At 35.3% G+C, this 20,807-nt stretch overlaps 2 protein-coding genes across 2 annotated transcripts; one reads left to right on the top strand and one right to left on the bottom strand.

Moving 5' to 3' along the window:
• The first annotated feature begins 533 nt into the window (after positions 1-533).
• On the top strand, positions 534-5,586 carry LOC140830970 (ruvB-like protein 1). Its single transcript, XM_073194593.1, has 12 exons — positions 534-798; positions 1,188-1,376; positions 1,501-1,632; positions 1,741-1,890; positions 2,161-2,316; positions 4,186-4,320; positions 4,472-4,537; positions 4,616-4,722; positions 4,811-4,910; positions 5,023-5,114; positions 5,205-5,274; positions 5,353-5,586. The coding sequence occupies exons 1-12, from the start codon at positions 718-720 to the stop codon at positions 5,440-5,442; spliced, it is 1,368 nt and encodes a 455-aa protein (XP_073050694.1). The 5' UTR covers positions 534-717; the 3' UTR covers positions 5,443-5,586.
• A 12,609-nt stretch (positions 5,587-18,195) lies between these two features.
• On the bottom strand, positions 18,196-20,174 carry LOC140830969 (aquaporin TIP1-2). Its single transcript, XM_073194592.1, has 3 exons — positions 19,947-20,174; positions 19,489-19,739; positions 18,196-18,784 (listed from the first exon to the last, which is right to left on the bottom strand). Exons 1-3 carry the CDS (start codon positions 20,077-20,079, stop codon positions 18,410-18,412), a joined length of 759 nt encoding a protein of 252 aa, XP_073050693.1. The 5' UTR covers positions 20,080-20,174; the 3' UTR covers positions 18,196-18,409.
• Positions 20,175-20,807: the final 633 nt, after the last annotated feature.

Genomic DNA, 20,807 nt, shown 5'->3' with positions numbered 1-20,807 from the left:
GTGCAGTTGAAGGAATCTGTGTCAGGAACCATCTGTTGCGACTGCGTGGTTAGGCTGTGAGGAGCAGTCTGTAAAACCCGATGGATATAACCCGACGACACGTTGGTCAAAGAGGTAAACTGTTCAATTTATTATACGGAAGCATGATGAACCATATTTTTTTAAAAAAAAATCGATTAATTGAGCATGGTATATAGACTGAAAACCTTGCGTAGCTGTATGTCTTGGGGTTATATGTCCTTCAAGAACAGGCTCGATAGGTATAACAATGCCACGTATCATAAATCAAAGATAAGGGTATTATGGGGATTTTTAGAAGAATGAGGAGTAAAACTAAATTTTAAAGGGAAGAGGAGTAAAATTTAAGTTTTGAAGGAAATGAGGATTTTTAAATAAGTTGTCCATAATTTTTTACTCATAAAATTAATCCTAGAAAGGCCGTAAACCCACGTCATATACAAAAATATGTGTAGATAAATAATATGAATTTTTTAATTAATATGGATCCATCCACAGGCCCAAATGTCGGATATAGCCCGATAACCCATCCTACCATTTTTCACTTTCCGTTCTCCTTAAACCCCAGCTCGCCTCCAGTAGAGCGCCAAGCTTCAGCAGACCGAGAACGGGAACCCAGTGGAGAAAAGGGTTAATCAAGAAGAGAATCTTGAGAAATTCACTAGACGGGTGTAGGATAGTAGTTTAATAGGCGGATAAATGAAGATCGAAGAAGTACAATCCACCACAAAGACGCAGAGAATAGCCACTCATACTCACATTAAAGGCCTTGGACTTGAGGTCTTGTTTGTTTGCTTGTTTGTTTTTCCCTGTTGAACTTGTGCCTTTTTTAACTTATGCTGCCTTATTTTTTTTTAAAAAAATTTATTTATACCTTTAGCAGTTGAAGGTAAGATCGAAAGAAACTGGGTTTTGATGTTTGAGATTTGGGTGTGAAGTTAAATGAATAGATAAACAAGTAATAATGAAGAAATTTTTTTCCTGAAGCCTAAAGGTTTGGCTTATTGAGTTTCTTTGGGAAGCTTGATGCTTTTTTGTTCATTGTAGCGTTGGTTTGTATGGTGAATACTAATGGAGTTATAAGACATTTAACAAGATATGGTGAAGTCGATCTTTTTTCTTTATACTTATTATTAGTTGCTTTTGTTCCACGCTCTTATTGGATGTAGTCTAATGGTAAAGCTCTACCTTTGGCTGCCGGTTTCGTCGGTCAAGAATCTGCAAGGGAAGCTGCAGGCCTTGTCGTTGATATGATACGCCAAAAGAAAATGGCAGGGCGTGCGTTATTGTTTGCTGGTCCTCCTGGTACTGGAAAGACAGCTCTTGCTTTGGGGATTTCACAGGAACTTGGTAGCAAGGTATTTGTTTCCCGAATTTGGTCTGTAATATTTGTCATTTTGACCTGCATTATTTTAGTAGTATGTTCATGTTAACGTTCATCAAGTTCGTTCTTCTGGTTATGTTTTTCCTTTTAATATGAAGGTTCCATTTTGCCCAATGGTGGGATCAGAAGTGTATTCATCCGAAGTAAAGAAGACAGAGGTTCTAATGGAGAATTTCCGAAGAGCTATTGGCCTCCGGATTAAAGAAAACAAAGAGGTCTACGAAGGAGAGGCAAGTTATTTGATTATTCTTTTAATTGGTTCTTATGAAATTTGTGGAAACAAATACTGTATTTTCTTCATTCCAGTGTTGATGTTTTATGTGGTGCATGGATGACAGGTGACAGAACTATCCCCAGAAGAAACTGAAAGTATAACAGGTGGATATGGTAAAAGTATTAGCCATGTTATTATTGGGTTGAAAACTGTTAAAGGAACCAAACAATTGAAGCTGGATCCTACGATATATGATGCCTTGATTAAGGAAAAGGCGAGTTCCTAAGGAACCTGACTCTTATGGTTAATTCTTTTATAAAGATTTGTCCATTCCTTTCCTCTCTAACTACTAGATAAAGTTTTTGTATGTCATTTCTTGTGCAACACCATTGTCCCTCGTGGTCATGTAAAACTGATTTTAGATGAAAATGTTTTCTCATCTTAAATAACACTTCTGCCATGATTCATTAACTTACAAAAATTCTTGTTTTTCATTGTTCACACTTCACATCTTCTAGCTCTAGTGATAATGCTGAAGTTGCAGGTGGCGGTTGGTGACGTTATATACATTGAAGCAAATAGTGGAGCAGTTAAAAGGGTTGGCAGGAGTGATTTATTTGCCACTGAATTTGATCTTGAGGCAGAAGAATATGTTCCACTTCCTAAAGGAGAGGTTCACAAGAAAAAGGAGATAGTCCAGGTGCGTATCCATGCTGTGCAATTTCATTTATTGATTGATAAGAAATGGGCATCGTTGCTTCTGATAACAATGTTAAAGTTTTGGTTTGCATTAAAATCCTGGGAGATCAATTATGACCATGGCATTGAGCTTGCGATGCACATAAGAATGTAATAGGGCATAATTTCTTATGCAGAAGCGCCATGTTTGGACACTATACAGAGTCTTTCATCTCTGTAGACAACTGGAAAAGAAAATGTCTAATATGTGTAATGTGATGTTGCTACTTAGTTACTTTATAATATCAAATGCACAATTCAATGATTTTACAGCAACTGATTGAAAAGAGCGTCCAGTTTGCTTTTTATTTCCCTTTTTTCTTGAAACAATCATATGTAATTTTCCACTGTCAATCGTGCAATATCTTCTATATCAATTTCAATTTTCAATATATGGCACTGCATCTGGGGGCATTTAGTGTATGTTTGATGTTATTGACCGTTTGCACTTTTGTTTATTACTTTATCAAGTCTGGGGCTTGGTTTAAACTTTAGAGGTTGGATTTCTTTTGAAGTATTGTCTGATGATGAGTTGGAGGGGAAAGCAATTGTAATTTAGGAATTAACATTCTTCTATTGAGCAGAGGCACAATTGTTTAGGCCAGAGGCTAGGTGAAACTTAGGGAAAAGCAGGTGACTGGCTGAGGTGTTTGTTCAAGGAGGAAAACAACCTTATTGGGGCATCGTTGCTTGTGTTTTCGAGGTTTATGTTGTTTAGCTCTAGAAAAATTGTAAAAATGTGAGGCCGTTTATATTAGGTAAGAACAACATTCTAACTGGTGGTCGAGGTGGCTGCTGAGGTGGTGCCTAGGTGGTAGGCGGCCCTCGACCGCCCCCCCACCTTTATCTAAGGCGGTCTCTATAGGCGGTCCGAGGCTATCCGGCGGGTGAGGCGGGCGAGTAGTCAGCGAAGGCAGTATATTTAATTTTTGGTTTTAAGTGTCCTCCACCATCAGCAACCGCCTCCAGCCGCTGTCGCCATCAGCCACCACTTTAATTAGTTTGTTAGTTTGCATTTATATTTATTTGCACTTTGTCTAGTATTATTGTATTGAGCTTTTTTAACGCATAAACGTTATTTAATTACACATATCATATAAAAAATGATAATTATTTGCAATTACATTGCATAATTATATATAATCACCTATAAAAAATTGCTAAAAAAGATTCAACAGCCTAGGCGACTGAAGCGGGAGGCGGCGGCAGGCTCGGTGCCTAGGTAGCTGAGGCGATACTGACTGACTGCCACTGCCTTTCGCCATTTACAACATTGAGTAAGAAACATGACACACGAAGAAAAACTATGGGAGGGTTTTTTTTTTTTTTTGGAATTAGATGATTATGACATGCGAAGTAAAACGATTGGAGGGTTTTTTTTTTGGAATTAGATATTTTGGTATGTGTATGTGGGTGGTTGTGGATATAAGTTCCTATAAGCTTGATGCTTAATTTCAAAGTGCCCAATCCTCCAAGGCTCCAATATTATGTGTTATTTCTTTACTCAGCCGAAGTTTTGTTGCGCGATTGATCGTTTTTTATATCCTCCGGAGTTTTGTTTGCACGCTCTTTAATCGTTCCATCTGTTTTGAGAAGAATTTGTATTGCTACGAGTTAGTCATAAAGGCCTTCAGATAATAACGAAAAGAACACTGGAAATTATTATCTGGCAACGTGTTCTTTTAGATGGATTGTGATAGCTCTCTTGACAAGCTTTCCTACTTTTTTGTCTTGTTTTGTCCAAGTTACACACTTTGAATTGGTGGAGGGATGTGAAGATTTAAACAAGTTATTATGCATCCTTTTTTACATTGATTTTATTCCTTGTCAGGATGTTACTTTGCATGATCTAGATGCTGCAAATGCACGACCTCAAGGAGGACAAGATATATTGTCCCTAATGGGTCAAATGATGAAGCCCAGGAAAACAGAAATCACTGACAAACTAAGGCAAGAAATAAATAAGGTGTGTTATCATGTTCCAGGTTTATATCATTGTTTGTTTTTTGTCAAGAAACATGTACTATTGAACAAATTCAACTTTTTTAAACTGTTCAATTCTCTCTTCATGCTAAGATTATTCAGTATATTGAGTATTAATAAGGTATGAATTTCAGGTTGTTAACAGGTACATAGACGAAGGTGTGGCGGAACTTGTTCCTGGTGTTTTATTTATCGATGAGGTTATTTTCTCTTGCACATTTATGTACATGCTACCTTAAAATGTTCTTAAACATTCAGTGACAATGAGAATGACTCAGGTGCATATGCTGGATATGGAATGTTTTTCATATTTGAATCGTGCTTTAGAAAGTTCATTATCACCAATAGTGATTTTTGCTACAAATCGAGGAATTTGTAATGTCAGGTAAAGAAATATTTGCTGTATCGGGGACCATGCTCATTTATCAACAGCTGATCTTTAAGACTAGTCTAAAAACTGCGCTTCTTTGCAGAGGCACTGACATGAATAGTCCTCATGGCATTCCAATAGACTTATTAGACCGCTTGGTTATTATAAGAACAGAAACCTACGGTCCTGCTGAAATGATACAGGTAAGATTCTCGCCTTCATCTTACATTGCACAACCCCTTCTAAATATCATCAAAACCTCATAGCATCTTACATACACTATGAATCTTGACGAATTCTTGATTTATGGTTCAGATATTAGCCATCCGAGCGCAGGTGGAGGAGCTGAAAATAGATGAGGAAAGTCTGGCTTTTCTTGGAGAAATTGGACAACAAGCATCCCTGAGGTTTGCATCACTTTTTAGTTTTCCTTAATTATTTGGTATTGAATTTTTTTTCCTGGTCTCAAAAATCTGAGTCAATGTTTTTTTCCTCAGACACGCCGTTCAACTGCTAACTCCGGCCAGCATAATTGCTAAAATGAATGGTCGCGACACTATTTGCAAGGTAATCTTCTTCACTCTTATCTTCACGACGCGGTCGTTTTTTAAGAGAACATTTACTCATTTCTGTGTGTTATTTTAGGCGGATCTTGAAGAGGTGAGTAGTCTTTATCTGGACGCGAAATCGTCTGCGAAGCTTCTTCAAGAGCAACAGGATAGATACATATCATAGAGAATTGGTTTGTATCTATAATTTTATAATTTTCTTGTGTTGATCTCGATTTCTTGCTCAACTTAGGAAAATTTGTCATGAAAAAACAATATTATTTTCTCTCGGTAATGAAATCATCTTTGGTCTAAGCAGAAGTATCCCTTTTATTTAATAAAAATTACTATAAAACTTTGTTAAAAATTGTGTTTATTGTTGAAAATAAAAAATTTGAATGTTGAAAAAATAATAGTTGAATATTTGAATGTTGAAAATAAGAGTTGTAAAATTAGAAATTTGTGTGAGATGATGTAGTTAATAATATATTTTATTTTTGGATTATTACTAAAGGAATTCTATAAATAGTCTCATTATTTGTGAAGAATTCACAATTGAGTAAAGAGAAAATTTTTATAAAGTGTATAGTTTGGTAAATTTTGAGAGTATTTTTACACAATACATTATCAGCACGAAACTCTAAAAGTCTTCCGTATTTTTCCAAGCTCCAAAACTAAAGAAAAAGATAACAAAAGTAATAATATTTATTTTACTGTTTATTTATTGTGTATATATTTAATATATAATATACTGTTATTATATAATAAAAATAAAATTTTCAAAAACTTGTTATAAATCTTGGGAGGATGTTGAGACGACATCCAACACTCCCGGTAAGGGATACGACAAGTATAAAAGTCTATAAGGTTTTTAAACAAAATAACTTATGACACATCATTATAATAATGTGATACAACATACATAATTATTTAAACATGACTAATATCATATACACCATATTATTACCATAAAATTATACAAATACATATATTTATTTTTTTGTACACCAACGGTCATAAACGGTAACAACACAGCTAGATTTTGCCTTATAAATATGATCTCATAAACACATTCAATCACTCCAACTTTCTCTTCTTCTCTAAACAATTATTTTTCCTCAAAATTTTCGAAGAAAAAAGAAGATGGCTTTCTCAAGGTTATTTTTAATTATTTTAGATATCATACTCACGAGTCTTGTATTTATCGGAGAATAGCCTCCTCGTGTGTTTTCTTTATTTTTACGAATGTTTGTACTTGTTGTTTATCTATTACTTTGTATTGCAATATTCATTCACTAATAAAATGCATCGTAATTTTTTAGTACCACCATGTCAAACTTGGCAAAGCTCGAATTCATTGTTCTTGATATTACGGGGAAAAATTATATGCTATGGACTCTCGATGTAGTCATTGGGTCTAAGTGAGAGCATAAAAGAAAATGACATATCGACATCACAAAAAAGGCAAAAACCATGATATTTTTGCGTCAACATCTCGACGAGGGATTGAAATGTGACTATCTAATTGAAAAAAATCCAATGGCTTTGTGGAAGAGATTAAAAGAAAGATTCGAACATATAAGGGAAGTTATACTTCCGACCGCCCGGGATGAATGAAATACACTGAGATTCAAGAATTTAAAAAGTCAGTTATTACAATTCGGCGATGTATAGAATAATCTCGCAATTGAAATTTTGTGGATACGAGAATACTGAATTGGAAATGCTTGAAAAAATATTTTCCACTTTTCACGCATCGAATATAACTCTACAACAACAATATAGAGTGCGTGGATTTTCGAGATATTCTGAACTTATCGCCTGTCTCCTTGTGGCGGAAAAGAATAACGAGCTGTTAATGGGAAATCATCAGGCACGACCTACTGGTTCAACGGCATTTCCTGAAGTAAATGTCGTAAGACAAAATGAATTTAAATCTGAAAATCAAAATCAAAGTGATAGACAAGATTTCGGTCGAGGACGAAATCGAGGTCGTGCTCGTGGACGTGGACGTGGACGGGGACGTGGACGTGGAAGTGGTCGTGGTCGTGGACGCAGTCGTGGTTTTGAAAATAATCGATATAGTTACTTTTATAACTCATCTCAAAAGAACGTCCCAAACCATCCACGGAAAAGGCATAATGAGAATATGAGTGTTAATGAGAATCACTCAAAAAAATTTGAAAGTTCTTGTTTCAGATGTGGTACTCCAGGACATTGGTCCCGTATTTGTCGAGCCCCTGAGCACATTTATAAACTTTATAAAGAATCATTAAAGGGGAAAGAAAAGGAGACCAACTTCACTGAACACAGTGAACATTTGAGTGATTCAACTCATTTTGATGCTGGAGATTTTCTGATTGATTTCTCAGACAATGATCAATTTGCTGGTAGAATAAATATGTAAAATATTTTATTTTTTCATGTGCTCGTATGATATGTTTTATCGTGTGTTATATTTTTTTACATATGTATTGTATTGTATTTTATTTTTATAAATGTATTGTTAGTAATTTTATTTCATTGCATATTTCTTTTGAAGTTCAAATATGGAAAATATTATGAACAAAGCTGAAGTTTGCATACCCGATAGTGGTATAACGCACACTATCCTCCGAGATAAAAGATATTTTTTGGAACTAAAACCAACAAAAACAATGATGAATACAATATCAGGTCATGTAGACTTGATTAAAGGTTGTGGTAAAACATAATTTTTGTTACCTAATGGTACAAAATTTTTGATCAATGATGCTTTGTATTCAACCCAATCGAAAAGAAATTTGTTGAGTTTTAATGATATATATTTCCATGGGTATGATACTCAAACAATGAATGAAGAGAATGAGAAATATATGTGTCTTATCACATATAAATCAGGAAAGAAATATGTGATTGAAAAACTACCAATGCTCCCTACTGGATTGCATTATACACATATAAGTCACATCGAATCAAACATGGTAATTGATAATTCATTAATATTAACCAATTGGCATGATCGATTAGGACATCCTGGTTCAAAAATGATGCGAAGAATTATATAAAATACACATGGTCATCCGTTGAAAGACAATAAGATCTTTCAGAATAATAAGTTTCAATGTAAAGCATGTTCTCTTGGAAAATTTATTATAAGACCATTACCAGCTAAAATCCAAACTGAATCACCAATGTTTCTTGAACGTATTCAGGGTGATATTTGTGGACTAATCCATCCACCATGTGGACCATTCAGATATTTTATGGTATTGATTGATGCCTCCAGCAGATGGTCACATATATGTTTATTGTCAACTCGAAATGTTGCATTTGCAAGATTACTTGCTCAAATAATAAAATTGAGGAATCAATTTACCGATTATACAATCAAGAAAATTAGACTTGATAATGCTGGTGAATTTACTTCCCAGACTTTCAATGATTATTGTATGTCTATGAGAATCATTGTTGAGCATCATGTAGCTCATGTGTATAGAAAGAATGGATTGACTGAATCATTGATTAAACGTCTGCAACTGATTGCTAGACCAATGATTATGAAAACAAAGCTACATATTTCTATATGCGGACATGCAATTTTACATGCCGCTGCATTAATTCGCATAAGACAAAGTGTATATTATAAATACTCCCCATTGCAGCTTGCATTTGGTAAAGAACCAGACATTTCTCATCTGAGAATTTTTGGATGTATGGTATATGTGTCTATTGCACCACCTCAACGAAAAAAATGGGACCTCAAAGAAAGATTGGAATTTATATCGGTTATGATAGTCCATCAGTCATTCGATATCTTGAACCTCAGACAGGCGACGTGTTCACATCACGTTTTGTTGATTGTCATTTTAATGAGAAAATCTTCCCAATGTTAGGGGGAGAATAGAAACATACCAAAAAAAAATTACATGGTATATATCATCATTGTTACATCTGGATCTAAGAACAAAACAATGTGAAAAATATGTACAGCAAATTGTGCACTTGCAAAAAATAGCAAATCAAATACCAGATGCATTGGAGAAACAAAAGGGGTAATTAAATCATATATACATGCTGCAAATGCCCCTTCTAAAATTGAAATTCCGAAGAAATAATTGAAGATACTCATGATGTCATTAAACGCTTGAAGCATTGAAGGCCAGTCGGTTCTAAGGATAAAAATCCTCGAAAAAGAAAATTCATAGAGAAACACGATGATCACAAAATAGAGAATGATGTTCCTGAAAAACACATGATGATCACAAAATAGATAATGATGTTCCTGAAGAAATACATGATGATGAAAATGTTCTGTCAGAACCACAAACTGACGAGAATCGTGAAATCTCTATCAATTATATTAATACTTGAAAAAAATGGACCGAAAAGATATAGAAGAAATTGATGATATATTTTCTTATAATGTGGCAATCGACATCATAAATGATAATGAAGATCATGAACCAAAATCTTTTGGTGACTGTAAAAATCGACAGGATTGGATAAAATGGAAAGATGTCATCCAGGTTGAATTAGATTCGCTAAATAAACGTAATGTTTTTGGACCTATATTCTTTACCCCTGAAGGTGTAAAACCTGTTGGATACAAATGGGTATTTATTCGAAAGCCAAATCACAAAAATGAAATAGTAAGATATAAAGCTCGACTTGTTGCACAAGGTTTTTCTCAAAGGCCTGGAATTGATTGAAGAAACGTATTCTCCTGTGATGGATGCAATTACGTTTCGGTATTTGATTAGCTTGGCGGTATCTGAAAATTTAGAAATGTGTCTTATGGATGTTGTTACAGCTTACTTATATGGATCACTTTATAGTAATCCCTGAAGGATTTAAGATGCCTGAATCACAAAGTTCAAAACCCAGAGAATGTTATTCTGTGAAATCACAAAAATCATTATATGGGTTAAAGCAATCCGACCGAATGTGGTATAATCGGCTAAGTGATCACTTGATAAAAAAGATATATGTAAATAATTCAATATGATCTTGTGTTTTCATTAAGAAAACAACATCCGGATGCTTAATTATTGCTGTATATGTTGATGATTTAAACATCATTGGAACGAACAAGGAAATTCAAGAAGTTGTGTCATACTTGAAGAAAGAATTTGAAATGAAGAATCTTGGAAAAACCAAGTATTGTCTGGGTTTACAAATTGAACAAAAAGAATGTGGAATATTTGTTCACCAGACAAGTTATACAGAAAAGATCCTTAAACGTTTTAATATGGATAAATCAAATCCTTTAAGTACTCCAATGGTTGTTAGATCATTAAACATAGAAAAGGATCCATTTCGTCCATGTGAAGATGATGAAGATATCCTTGGTCCAGAAGTACCATATCTAAGTGCTATCGGTGCCCTTATATATCTTACAATTTGTACAAGGCCTGATATATCTTTTGCCGTAAATTTGTTGGCATGATTTAACACATACCCAACAAAGAGACACTGAAACAGAATTAAACATATATTCCGTTATCTACGAGGAACGACAGACTTGGGACTTTTGTATTCAAAAGATGCTAATCCAAGTATAATTGGTTATTCCGATGCTGGATACTTATCTGATCCACACAAGGCACGTTCTCAAATTGGATATGTATTTACTCGTGGAGGCACTGCAATTTCTTGGCGTTCACAGAAACAAACACTAGTAACAACTTCATCAAATCATGCCGAGATTATTGTACTGCATGAAGCAAGCCGTGAATGTGTGCGGTTAAAATCAATGACTCAACCTATCCAAATCTCATGTGGATTATCATTCGACAAGAAGCCTGTGATACTATATGAAGATAACGCTGCATGTGTTGCTCAAATGAAAGAAGGATACATAAAAAGCGACAGAACAAAACATATTCCTCCTAAGTTCTTCGCATTCACCAAGGAGCTTGAGAAGAATACATATATTGATGTTCGTCACATTCAATCAGGTAAAAACTCATCAGATCTCTTCACAAGGCACTTCCTACGACAATATTCAGAAAGCACATATATAATATTGAGATATGCAATCTACAAAATTTGTGAAGAATTGTTCGTGTCAACATGAGGAGGAATTTACGTGACTGCACTCTTTTCCCTTACTATGGTTTTTTATCCCAATGGGTTTTTCCTGTTAATGTTTTTAACGAGGTAGTACAAAAACACGTAATGAAGACATCATCGTATCATGATCGTCATTACAAGGGGAAATGTTGAAAATAAAAATTTGAATGTTGAAAAAGTAATAGTTGAATATTTGAATGTTGAAAATAAGAGTTGTAAAATTAGAAATTTGTGTGTGATGATGTAGGTAATGATATATTTTAGTTTTGGATTATTACTAAAGAAATTCTATAAATAGCCTCACCATTTGTGAATAAATTCATTGAGTAGAGAGAAAAATTTTATAAAGTGTGTAGTTTGGTAAATTTTGAGAGTTTGAGATTTTTACTTTTTACCATAAATTTTTACTTTTTCACAACATTTATTCTTTTTTATAATAATTAATAATTAGTAAAATTATAATTTAGCAGATTGACGGAGACATCCAAGTTTACGAAGGAAAAAAAAAACCGCTTTCGGATTCCATCTGGATCACAAGTGGATCATATCCAGATTTACTTCGGACGAACCAAAAGGGAATGTCGTTTCTTTCAAATAACCGGATTAATGTCTTTTTCGGAGTTGCTCTAAACTTTGGCACTATATCCTTGTACATTATATCAGTTTTATATAGAGTTTTTTGCTCCGAACTCCTGCGTAAAATATAAAAAATTCATACTTATTATTTGTGAAAATAAAAAATTGGCATTTTAGATATTAAAATTTTATAAAAAATTGCATGAACACTTCCTGAACCAGCTGGAATCTTGAAATATTTTGATTATATCTCATAGACATTGTGATCAAAATGACCAGCGGGCAAAATCGTTAGAAAGATAACTCAATTCGCTACAAGTTATATTTCAGATTGGCTAGACTAGTTCAGACTTTATATTGGAATTGTGATTTGTAGCAAATTAATTTTTCTTTCTAACTGTTTTGTTCGCTGATATTTTGATCATTTGTCTATGAGATATTATTAGGATACGCCAACTCGCAGGTTTCTAGTTGATGTTGGAGTACACGTGCAATTCTTTATAAAAATTGAATGTCTAGGATGCGTATTTAATTTATTTTTAGAGAAAATAGTATGAATTTTTGATATTTCACATAAAGATTTGGAAAAAAAAAACTCAAATTATACAATTACGATAACAAATAATACAAGTGTTGTGAACTTTTTATTTCTTTTAAAGTAGCCTATATACTTTCAAAGATATTGAAAGCTTTGAGAGAGTAGATTTTGATCTCGCAAGGTCGATTCAAATGGTCAAGAAAGTCTGCTAAAAGGTGTCCGGTTAATATTATTAAAACCGTTGTATTTTAACTCTATATCTTTCACATGGAGAAAGTCCTTCCAACAGTGATAAATGCAAGATCAACAGAATTTGAGAATATCAAAATCAACTTGCTATAAAAAAAAATTCAAGATCAATAGAATATTGAGAATTTCAAGCTGTAAAAACACACTACTCTATTATTTTACATGTATTTTCAAATTGAAACAAGCATTGTAATGACCAAATAACCATATCCAGCGGCTACCCCCGACGTAATGATAAGTGCTTTTACCCAAGGGTTGTGGGGAGGAGAATTTTTCAAGTCACTGGTCAAGAAACCTCCGTCGAGTTATGATGATCTGTTAGCTCGGGCGGAAAAATATGTGAATTTAGAGGATGCCCAGCGATATAAGAGGATGGAGCAGAGACCTGGAGCAGGAAGAGTTGAGAGAGTATAGAGAGGAGGAAAGAAGAGGGATGCAGGTGAAAGAGAGGAGGATAAAACTAGAGGTAGAGGACAGTTCTCATCTCATGTTCCTCTGGATAAGAGTCATGACAAGGTGATGGAGGTGAGAGAGTCCGAGGGGAGGTGGGAGAAGTCACAAAAGGTTGAGAGCAGGGCTAGATTGCCTTCGCGGGACAGACGAGAAGGATCCGCATCCGGGAGTCGATCGAGGTCTCGCCCGTCCCATAGTTATGGTCAACGTCCTCCATGGATAAATCAGAAGGTCAGGGAGCAGAGATGGGAAGGTCGAGGTCAAAATGTTCCTCAAGCCCATCGAACCGAAAAGAGAAATGAATGATGATAACCACCTTACGAGAGAATTGATTCATATGATCTCGGGTGGTGCTACTGATGGAGACTCTAGGCGAGCTCGGAAGGCACATGAGAGAAGGTTGGAGAACTTTGATATATCTAGGGGTGCAGACTTACCACAATACCCCGTCATCAGCTTTGGACCGGAAGACCTCCAAGGCGTTGTGACTTCACATAACGATGTCTTGGTGGTGACGGTCACCATTGCCAATTATGATGTGGCGAGGATATTTATTGATAATGGAATCTCTGTAAACGTCTTGTTAAAGAGTACGTTGGATCAATCTCCACCCCGTCGTATGGGTTTACAGGACATGTCATCCCGCCTTTGGGTCAGATTGTTCTTCCCCTATCCTTGGGGACTGATCCTCGGCGGGTGACAAAATGATCGCCTTCACCGTGGTGGATACTCTATCAGCTTATAATGGAATTCTAGGACGGCCAGCCCTAAAGGATTTTAGAGCTGTAGCTTCCACTTGTCATCAGAAGCTTAAGTTTCCTGTGGGAAAAGAAGTTGGAGTCTTGCGTGGGGACCAAAAAGTCGTGCGTCGGTGTTATGAAGGGGTAGTGAGGGAGGAGGGAAAAGGAGCGCGTGTAGATGTTAACATGATTAGGAAAGGAAGAAGTGGGTGGTTTGGTTCGGGTGAAGGAACACGAAGAGAAGAGGGGAAAGTTGGACCTAGAGTGGGAAGGTCTTTTCAGAGTGATTGAAAAATTTAATTCTGAAGCTAATTACTTGGAGAATGCTCAAAGCAAGTGATGCGAACACGGATGGTCAAGCTCCAAGGAAAGCATGAGATCCTTTAGAATTGCCGGAGGGATCAATCATGATGGGACGACTGAAGAGGTTCAAAGAAGCACTGCATGGGCTTATGAGCAAAGGAGAAGAACTTACAAGCGAGGTGCAAAATGCGGAAGGCTTCGGTATGCATGGGAGTACGTGTGGGGGCCAAAGGAACATTATTCGAGCATCTTTTGAACGACCGAGGCTACACGGACCCGAGCACGGACCTGTACACGGGGTCCGTGTCCAGTACAATAAGGTTGAGAAATCCAGTGCCTACACGGACCCGAGCATGGACCTGTACACGGGGTCCTGTGTCCTATACATCCGAGATGGAGAATTTCATTGCCTACACGGACCACCTTCCGGACCTCTACACGGGGTCCGTGTACCAGGAGGTTTGGCGAGAATATTTTCCTTCTTTAGTGTTTTAATTTGTTTGGTAACTAGATTTGTGATATCTCTAAATTATTAAAACATATTTGGACGAAATTTTGAACACAATTCTGATTAATATTGATAGTTTATCAAACTTTTGAGATTTTCTCTCAAACTTTTTCAAAGCTTCGCTTTGTGTTCATAAAAAATCAAACTTATCAAGGGTCATACTTTGTGACTTTTGTCAGTTGATTTCATACGGATTGTCAAGGACTAGTTCTTTGAAGGTTTGTCTGATAATTCAATTGTTTTACTCGTGATTATTTGTTGTTAAGTTTTATAATTTAGAGGTGAATATCACACACCCATACTTGATTCAAAAGATCGGGACAACACGAATTCTTCGTTCGTTATTGAATTGAGGGCATGATTCTTCTTTAATCGTGTTTGCTATTCGTTCGTACAAAGATTCACATCAGCAAGGATTTAAAGAGGCACTGGAATAATTAACACCTTAGAAAATATCCTTCTAGATTTTATCGTTGATGTATTTCATCTTTGAATTTTCGCATGTAATAAGTTTGAATTCAATAAAGTCAAGTTCTTCTTTTCAGTTCATGAATGTTGTTGTATTTTGAAAGGAGAAAAATTAAATTTTTTGCAAAGGTGTCGTCTAGCAGAGGAGTTACAGGGTGATGGTGGAGAAACTTTATTTTCCTACTAAGCCGTCGCCTATCAGAGGAGTTAGAGGGTGATGATGGAGAATCTTTATTTTCCTGCTAAGGATTCGCCTAGCAGAGGAGTTAGAGTATGATGGTGGATAATATTTATTTTTCCGCTAAGGCGTCGCCTAACAGAGGAGTCAGAGGGTGAAGATGCGAAATTTTGATTTTCCTTCTAAGGCGTCGCCTAGCAGAGGATTCAGAAAGTGAGAGTGGAGAATTTTATTTTTCCTACTAAGGTATCGCCTAATAGAGGAGCAGAAGATGAGAGTGGAGAATTTTATTTTTCCTACTAAGGGATCGCCTAGTAGAGGAGCCGAGTTGGAAAAGAGAAAAATGAAAATTTTCCTGCTAAGGCATCGCCTAGCAGAGGAGCAAAGTGGAGGAGGATAATTAAATTTTCCTGCTAAGGCATCGCCTAGCAGAGGATAAGAGTTTGGGAAAAATTAAACCTATTAAAGCATCGCCTAGCAGAGGAGCATAGTGGAGAAGGAGAATTAAATTTTCCTGATAAGGCATCGCCTAGCAGATGAGAAGAGTTATGGAGGAGAAAAATTAAATTTTCCTGCTAAGACATCGCCTAGCAGAGGAGCAGAGTGGAGGAGAATTAAATTTTCATGCTAAAACATTGCCTAGCAGAGGAGCAGAGTTTGAGAAAAATTAAATTTTCCTGCTAAGGTATCGCCTAGCAGAGGAGCAGAGTGGATGGGGAGAATTAAATTTTCCTGCTAAGGCATCGCCTAGCACATGAGCAGAGTTTGGAAAAAATTAAATTTTCCTGCTAAAGCATCGCCTAGCAAAGGAGCAAAGTGAAGAAGGAGAATTAAATTTTCCTGCTAAGGCATCGCCTAGAAGATGAGCAGAATTTGGGAAAAATTAAATTTTCTTGCTAAAGTATCGTCTAGGAGAGGAGCAAAGTGGTGGAGAATTAAATTTTCCTGCTAAGACATCGCCTAGTAGAGGAGAAGTGTTTGGTAGAAATTAAATTTTTCCTGCTGAGGCATCGTCTAGCAGAGGAGCAGAGTGGAGGAGGAGAATTAAATTTTCCCGCTAAGGCATCGCCTAGCAGAGGAGCAGAGTGGATGAGGAGAATTAAATAAAAAATTTCCTACTAAGGCATAGCCTAGTAGAGGAGCAAAGTTGGGGAGGAGAAAATATTTTATTTTCTACGAAGGCATCACCTAGTAGAGGTGGAGAGTAGAAGAGGAGAATTAAATTTTCCTGTTAAGGCATCGCCTAGCAGATGAGCAGTGTTTGGGATAAATTAATTTTTTCCTGCAAAGGCGTCGTATAGCAGAAGAACAGAGTGGAGGAGGAGAATTAAATTTTCCTGCTAAAGCATTGCCTAGCAGAGGAGCAGAGTGGATGAGAAGAATTAAATAAAAAATTTCCCGCTAAGGCATCGCCTAGCAGATGAGCATAGTGGTTGAGGAGAATTAAATAAAAAAAATTTCTACTAAGGCATCGCCTAGTAGAGGAGTAAAGTTGGAGATGAGAAAATATTTTATTTTTCTACTAAGGCATCGTCTAGTGGAGGAGCAGAGTGGATGAGGAGAATTAATATTCCTGCTAAGGCATCGCCTAGAATAGGAGCAGTGTTTGGGAGAAATTAAATTTTTCCTGTTAAGGCGTCGTCTAGCAGAGGAGTGGAGTAGGGGAGGAAAATTAAATTAAAAATTTCCTACTAAGGCATCGCCTAGCAGAGGAGCAGAGTGGATGAGGAAAATTAAATAAAAATTTTCCTACTAAGGCATCGCCTAGTAAAGGAGCAAAGTCGGGGAGGAGAAAATATTTTATTTTTCTACTAAGGCATCGTAGAGGAGCAGAGTTTGGGAGGAGAAAAATTTATTTGGTTTGTCGACAAAGAAAAATGTTTGCCGCTGCGAAATTGCTTATTTAATTTTCACAAGAAAAAATCATGAATTCTTAATATTTCACATAGGTTTGGAACAAAAAAGTCGTTTTATACAATTACGATAATAAATAATACTAGTGTTGTTAACTTTTTACTTCTTTTAAAGTAGGCTATCTATTTTCAATAGATTAAAAGCTTTGAGAGAGTAGATTTTGATCTCGCAAGGTCGAAGAAGGTGTCCGGTTAATATGATAACAACCGTTGTATTTGAACTCCGTATATTTCACATGGAGAATGTCCTTCAAACAGTGATAAATGCAAGATCAATAGAATTTGAGAATATCAAAATCAACTTGCTATAAAAAAAATTCAAGATCAATAGAATTTTGAGATTTTCAAGTTGCAAAAACAAACTACTCTATTATTTTACATGTATTTTCAAATTGAAACAAGTATTGTAATGACGAAATAACCATATCCATTTAAAATAAAAATAAAGCTTATATTTAATTTATTTAATTTGGATAAAAGTCTGAAATATGTATCTCTTACAAACTCCATTGGTATTTTTAAGTGAATATTCACAATTGCCCCTTTGATTTTTAAATGAAAAATAAAACATTTAAGGTAATTAAAGTAATTATAAGGCTTTGAAGATAACTCCACAAATCTTGGGAAGAAGTTAAAAATGGACTCTTTTATCTTACTTTATAAGAGAGAAACTGATGATTTGGAAAAAATATTCATTCGGTAAAAACCACATAGAGAGATCTTCAATCTCATCTATGATACAATGATAATTTGCTTACATATATATACATACATACATACACACACATATACATACACACACACACACACCAATGTGTTTAATTTTCTTTATTTTTTTTTGTTTTTTCAAAAGAAGAAAAATCTCATTTTAGTTTATAATTTTTGATCTTCACAGGTTCAACAAAGTATTATATTTGTCGATATCAAATGAGCCCAAATTCATCCATCCAAGCCACAAAGTTGATATTTAAACATTTTCATACATTAAATTGAGAGAGAATTACACAATTGATCCACAACAAAGACACAATTCAACATCTTATCACATTCAAAAAGCCAGTGGCAGTGGCCTACTAGCTTGGAAATAAAGACAATTAATTAAACACCACCACAACAGAACTTGACCCAAGATTCTGAACAAAATGACCAAATTTAAATTTTCAAGGCAAACCCTTCAATAATCCACATTTGGAAGTCGTTCATGACCACCCTGATCAATGAAAAGGATCTCATATACGAGGGCGGCAACACCAGCACCGACGAATGGGCCGAGCCAGTAGACCCAGTGGTTCTCCCATGTCCAGCTAACCACTGCCGGGCCAAACGACACGGCCGGGTTCATTGATGCCCCATCAAAGGCACCGCCGGCTAGGATGTTAGCACCAACTATGAAGCCAATGGCAATAGGGGCTATGATCCCTATCTCACCTTTCTTCGGATCCACTGCAGTGGCATAAACTGTGTAGACTAGGCCGAAAGTCATCACGATTTCGAATAAGAGAGCATTCCACACCGACACTCCCGATGATAGGGCGAACGCCGATGTTTCCTGTGCCATTGTAATATTCGAATATAGATTACCAATATATCTCAACTCCGTTTTGTTGAATAAATGTGCATTAGCCTATCTATAGTATATTATTAGCAGCAGAGTAACTATTTTGATCTTTATTAAAGAAAAACTCAAATATAATATTTAATGAGAGGGAAAAAATATTAAAAATAAGTTAATTTAAATACAAAAATTTAGTGTAATTACATATATCAAGTGGAAAACAAATTTAATGTATTAATAGTACATGTAATACCAGTTTATTAGAAAAATATATTGGCAATTTATGACTATATAAAATAAAATATCATACAGTTAGTTTGGATAATCATTTTTATAGTTGGTCAACATCGGGGAATACCCAATAGAATGGTGGTAAATTCTTTAGGTCAACGATGATAAATGTTTATTTTTACTTTCTAAAATTTAAGTTTCTTCCCACAAATATACATTTTTTTTTTAAATCCCGAGTCTTCTAAAAAAGTTCAAAAAAAAAAAAAATTATTTTGTCATTTTGGTCTTTTTCTAAATTTTTTAATTTTAATATCTTTTTATGATAAGAAGACTAATGTTTTTTTTAAAAAAAAAAATTCTTAAGTTTTTTGTATATTTTCTCAATTTTATTTTATTTCCTTGAAACAAGATGTAGAATGGTTTTAATTACTATTAAATTGATTTAATTAGTTTGTAACTTTAATTACCAGTCCACCAGTAGAGAGCTTTAGAAGCAAGCATGCGACAACAGCTCCAAGCAACTGTGCGATCCAATATAAAATGCTCCTGAAAAGTGTAATATGACCGCCCACAAAGGCACCAAAGGTGACAGCTGGATTTACATGACCGCCGGAGATGTTGGCACCCACGGAAACCGCCACAAAGAGCGCGAATGCGTGGGCTATGGCCGCCGCGATCAGGCCAGCAGGCGTACTTCCTCCGCCATTAGTTAGCTTTGCTGTGGAGACATGATTGAGATGATTGTGGAAACCATGACACAATCGATTTTTCACGTGAAAAAATATGATATGATATGTCCAATAATAATACAAAAGAGTTTTTTTAGAATATTAAATGATTTATTGATATTTAAAAAGTAATAATTTAAAAGAAAATACAAATAAAATATATGATTTAAATCAGTTAAAGTGATAAAAGAGGTTACCAAATGCCATGCCGGAGCCTTCACCGGCGAAAACGAAAATGAGCATCGAAATAAACTCAGCCACGGCGGCCTTGATGGCATCCGGTTTGCTGGCCTCCGCCGGTGTTCCGATCGATATTCTTGTAATCGGCATTGAGACTTTTTATATTTTTTTTTATGTGTTGAAGTTTAATTACTCAATAAGTTTTTCCTATTTGTTTTGCTCCTCCATGCATATTGGCTCACATACCTTCTTATATAGTGGTAGATAGATATCAGTGCTCCAACAATTTGGTCAAACAATGTCTTCACTAAACCTCACCGACATCTTGATGCCTGTCGTATAAAATATTGTTTTCTTTAATTTTTAAATATTAAATTAATATAGCGGATGATATAATATAAAAATTATAAATTATCTATTCAGAATATTATATATACGCGTAAAATTAAATTTATAATTAGTTCCTTTGGCTAAATAAATTATGTAATTACATCCAATTAGGGAGTTGGTAAGCCTTTTAAATCAATGTACCCTATATAGTTTTACAAAAAAATGACGGAAATTTATATCAAAATATAGAGTAAAATAGGAAAAAATTCAGGAAAACCGTCTCGTAAATTTGCTGGTTTTGATAATCTAATTGGGAGAATTTTGATATAATATATAGTGTTGGATACTCCAGAGACATATTTTCTTTTCAATATTAAAAAATTGGCGAGAATTTGATTTTAAGTAAAAAGAAGAAATTTATTATACTAATACAAAAATTTGACCAACTAAAATATAAAAATGGCAAAAACTTGTATGAGACGGTCTCACGGGTCGTATTTGTGAGACGGATCTCTTATTTGGGTCACCCATGAAAAAGTATTAATTTT

Source organism: Primulina eburnea, chromosome 4 (genome assembly GCF_022965805.1).
Source record: "Primulina eburnea isolate SZY01 chromosome 4, ASM2296580v1, whole genome shotgun sequence".
NCBI lineage: Eukaryota > Viridiplantae > Streptophyta > Magnoliopsida > Lamiales > Gesneriaceae > Primulina > Primulina eburnea.
Note: the sequence above shows the minus strand (reverse complement) of the source record. Positions and strands in the feature narration are given on the sequence as shown.

Bases quoted from the DNA above. Each gene is read 5' to 3' on its own strand.
- LOC140830970 (XM_073194593.1), top strand. From the start codon at position 718: ATGAAGATCGAAGAAGTACAATCCACCACAAAGACGCAGAGAATAGCC. The intron at 1,377-1,500 runs GTATTTGTTTCC...TTTAATATGAAG, and splicing joins CACAGGAACTTGGTAGCAAG to GTTCCATTTTGCCCAATGGT. The intron at 4,538-4,615 runs GTTATTTTCTCT...AGAATGACTCAG, and splicing joins GTGTTTTATTTATCGATGAG to GTGCATATGCTGGATATGGA.
- LOC140830969 (XM_073194592.1), bottom strand. From the start codon at position 20,079: ATGCCGATTACAAGAATATCGATCGGAACACCGGCGGAGGCCAGCAAA. The intron at 19,740-19,946 runs GTAACCTCTTTT...ATGTCTCCACAG, and splicing joins AGGCTCCGGCATGGCATTTG to CAAAGCTAACTAATGGCGGA. The intron at 18,785-19,488 runs GTAATTAAAGTT...ACAATGGCACAG, and splicing joins AGCTCTCTACTGGTGGACTG to GAAACATCGGCGTTCGCCCT.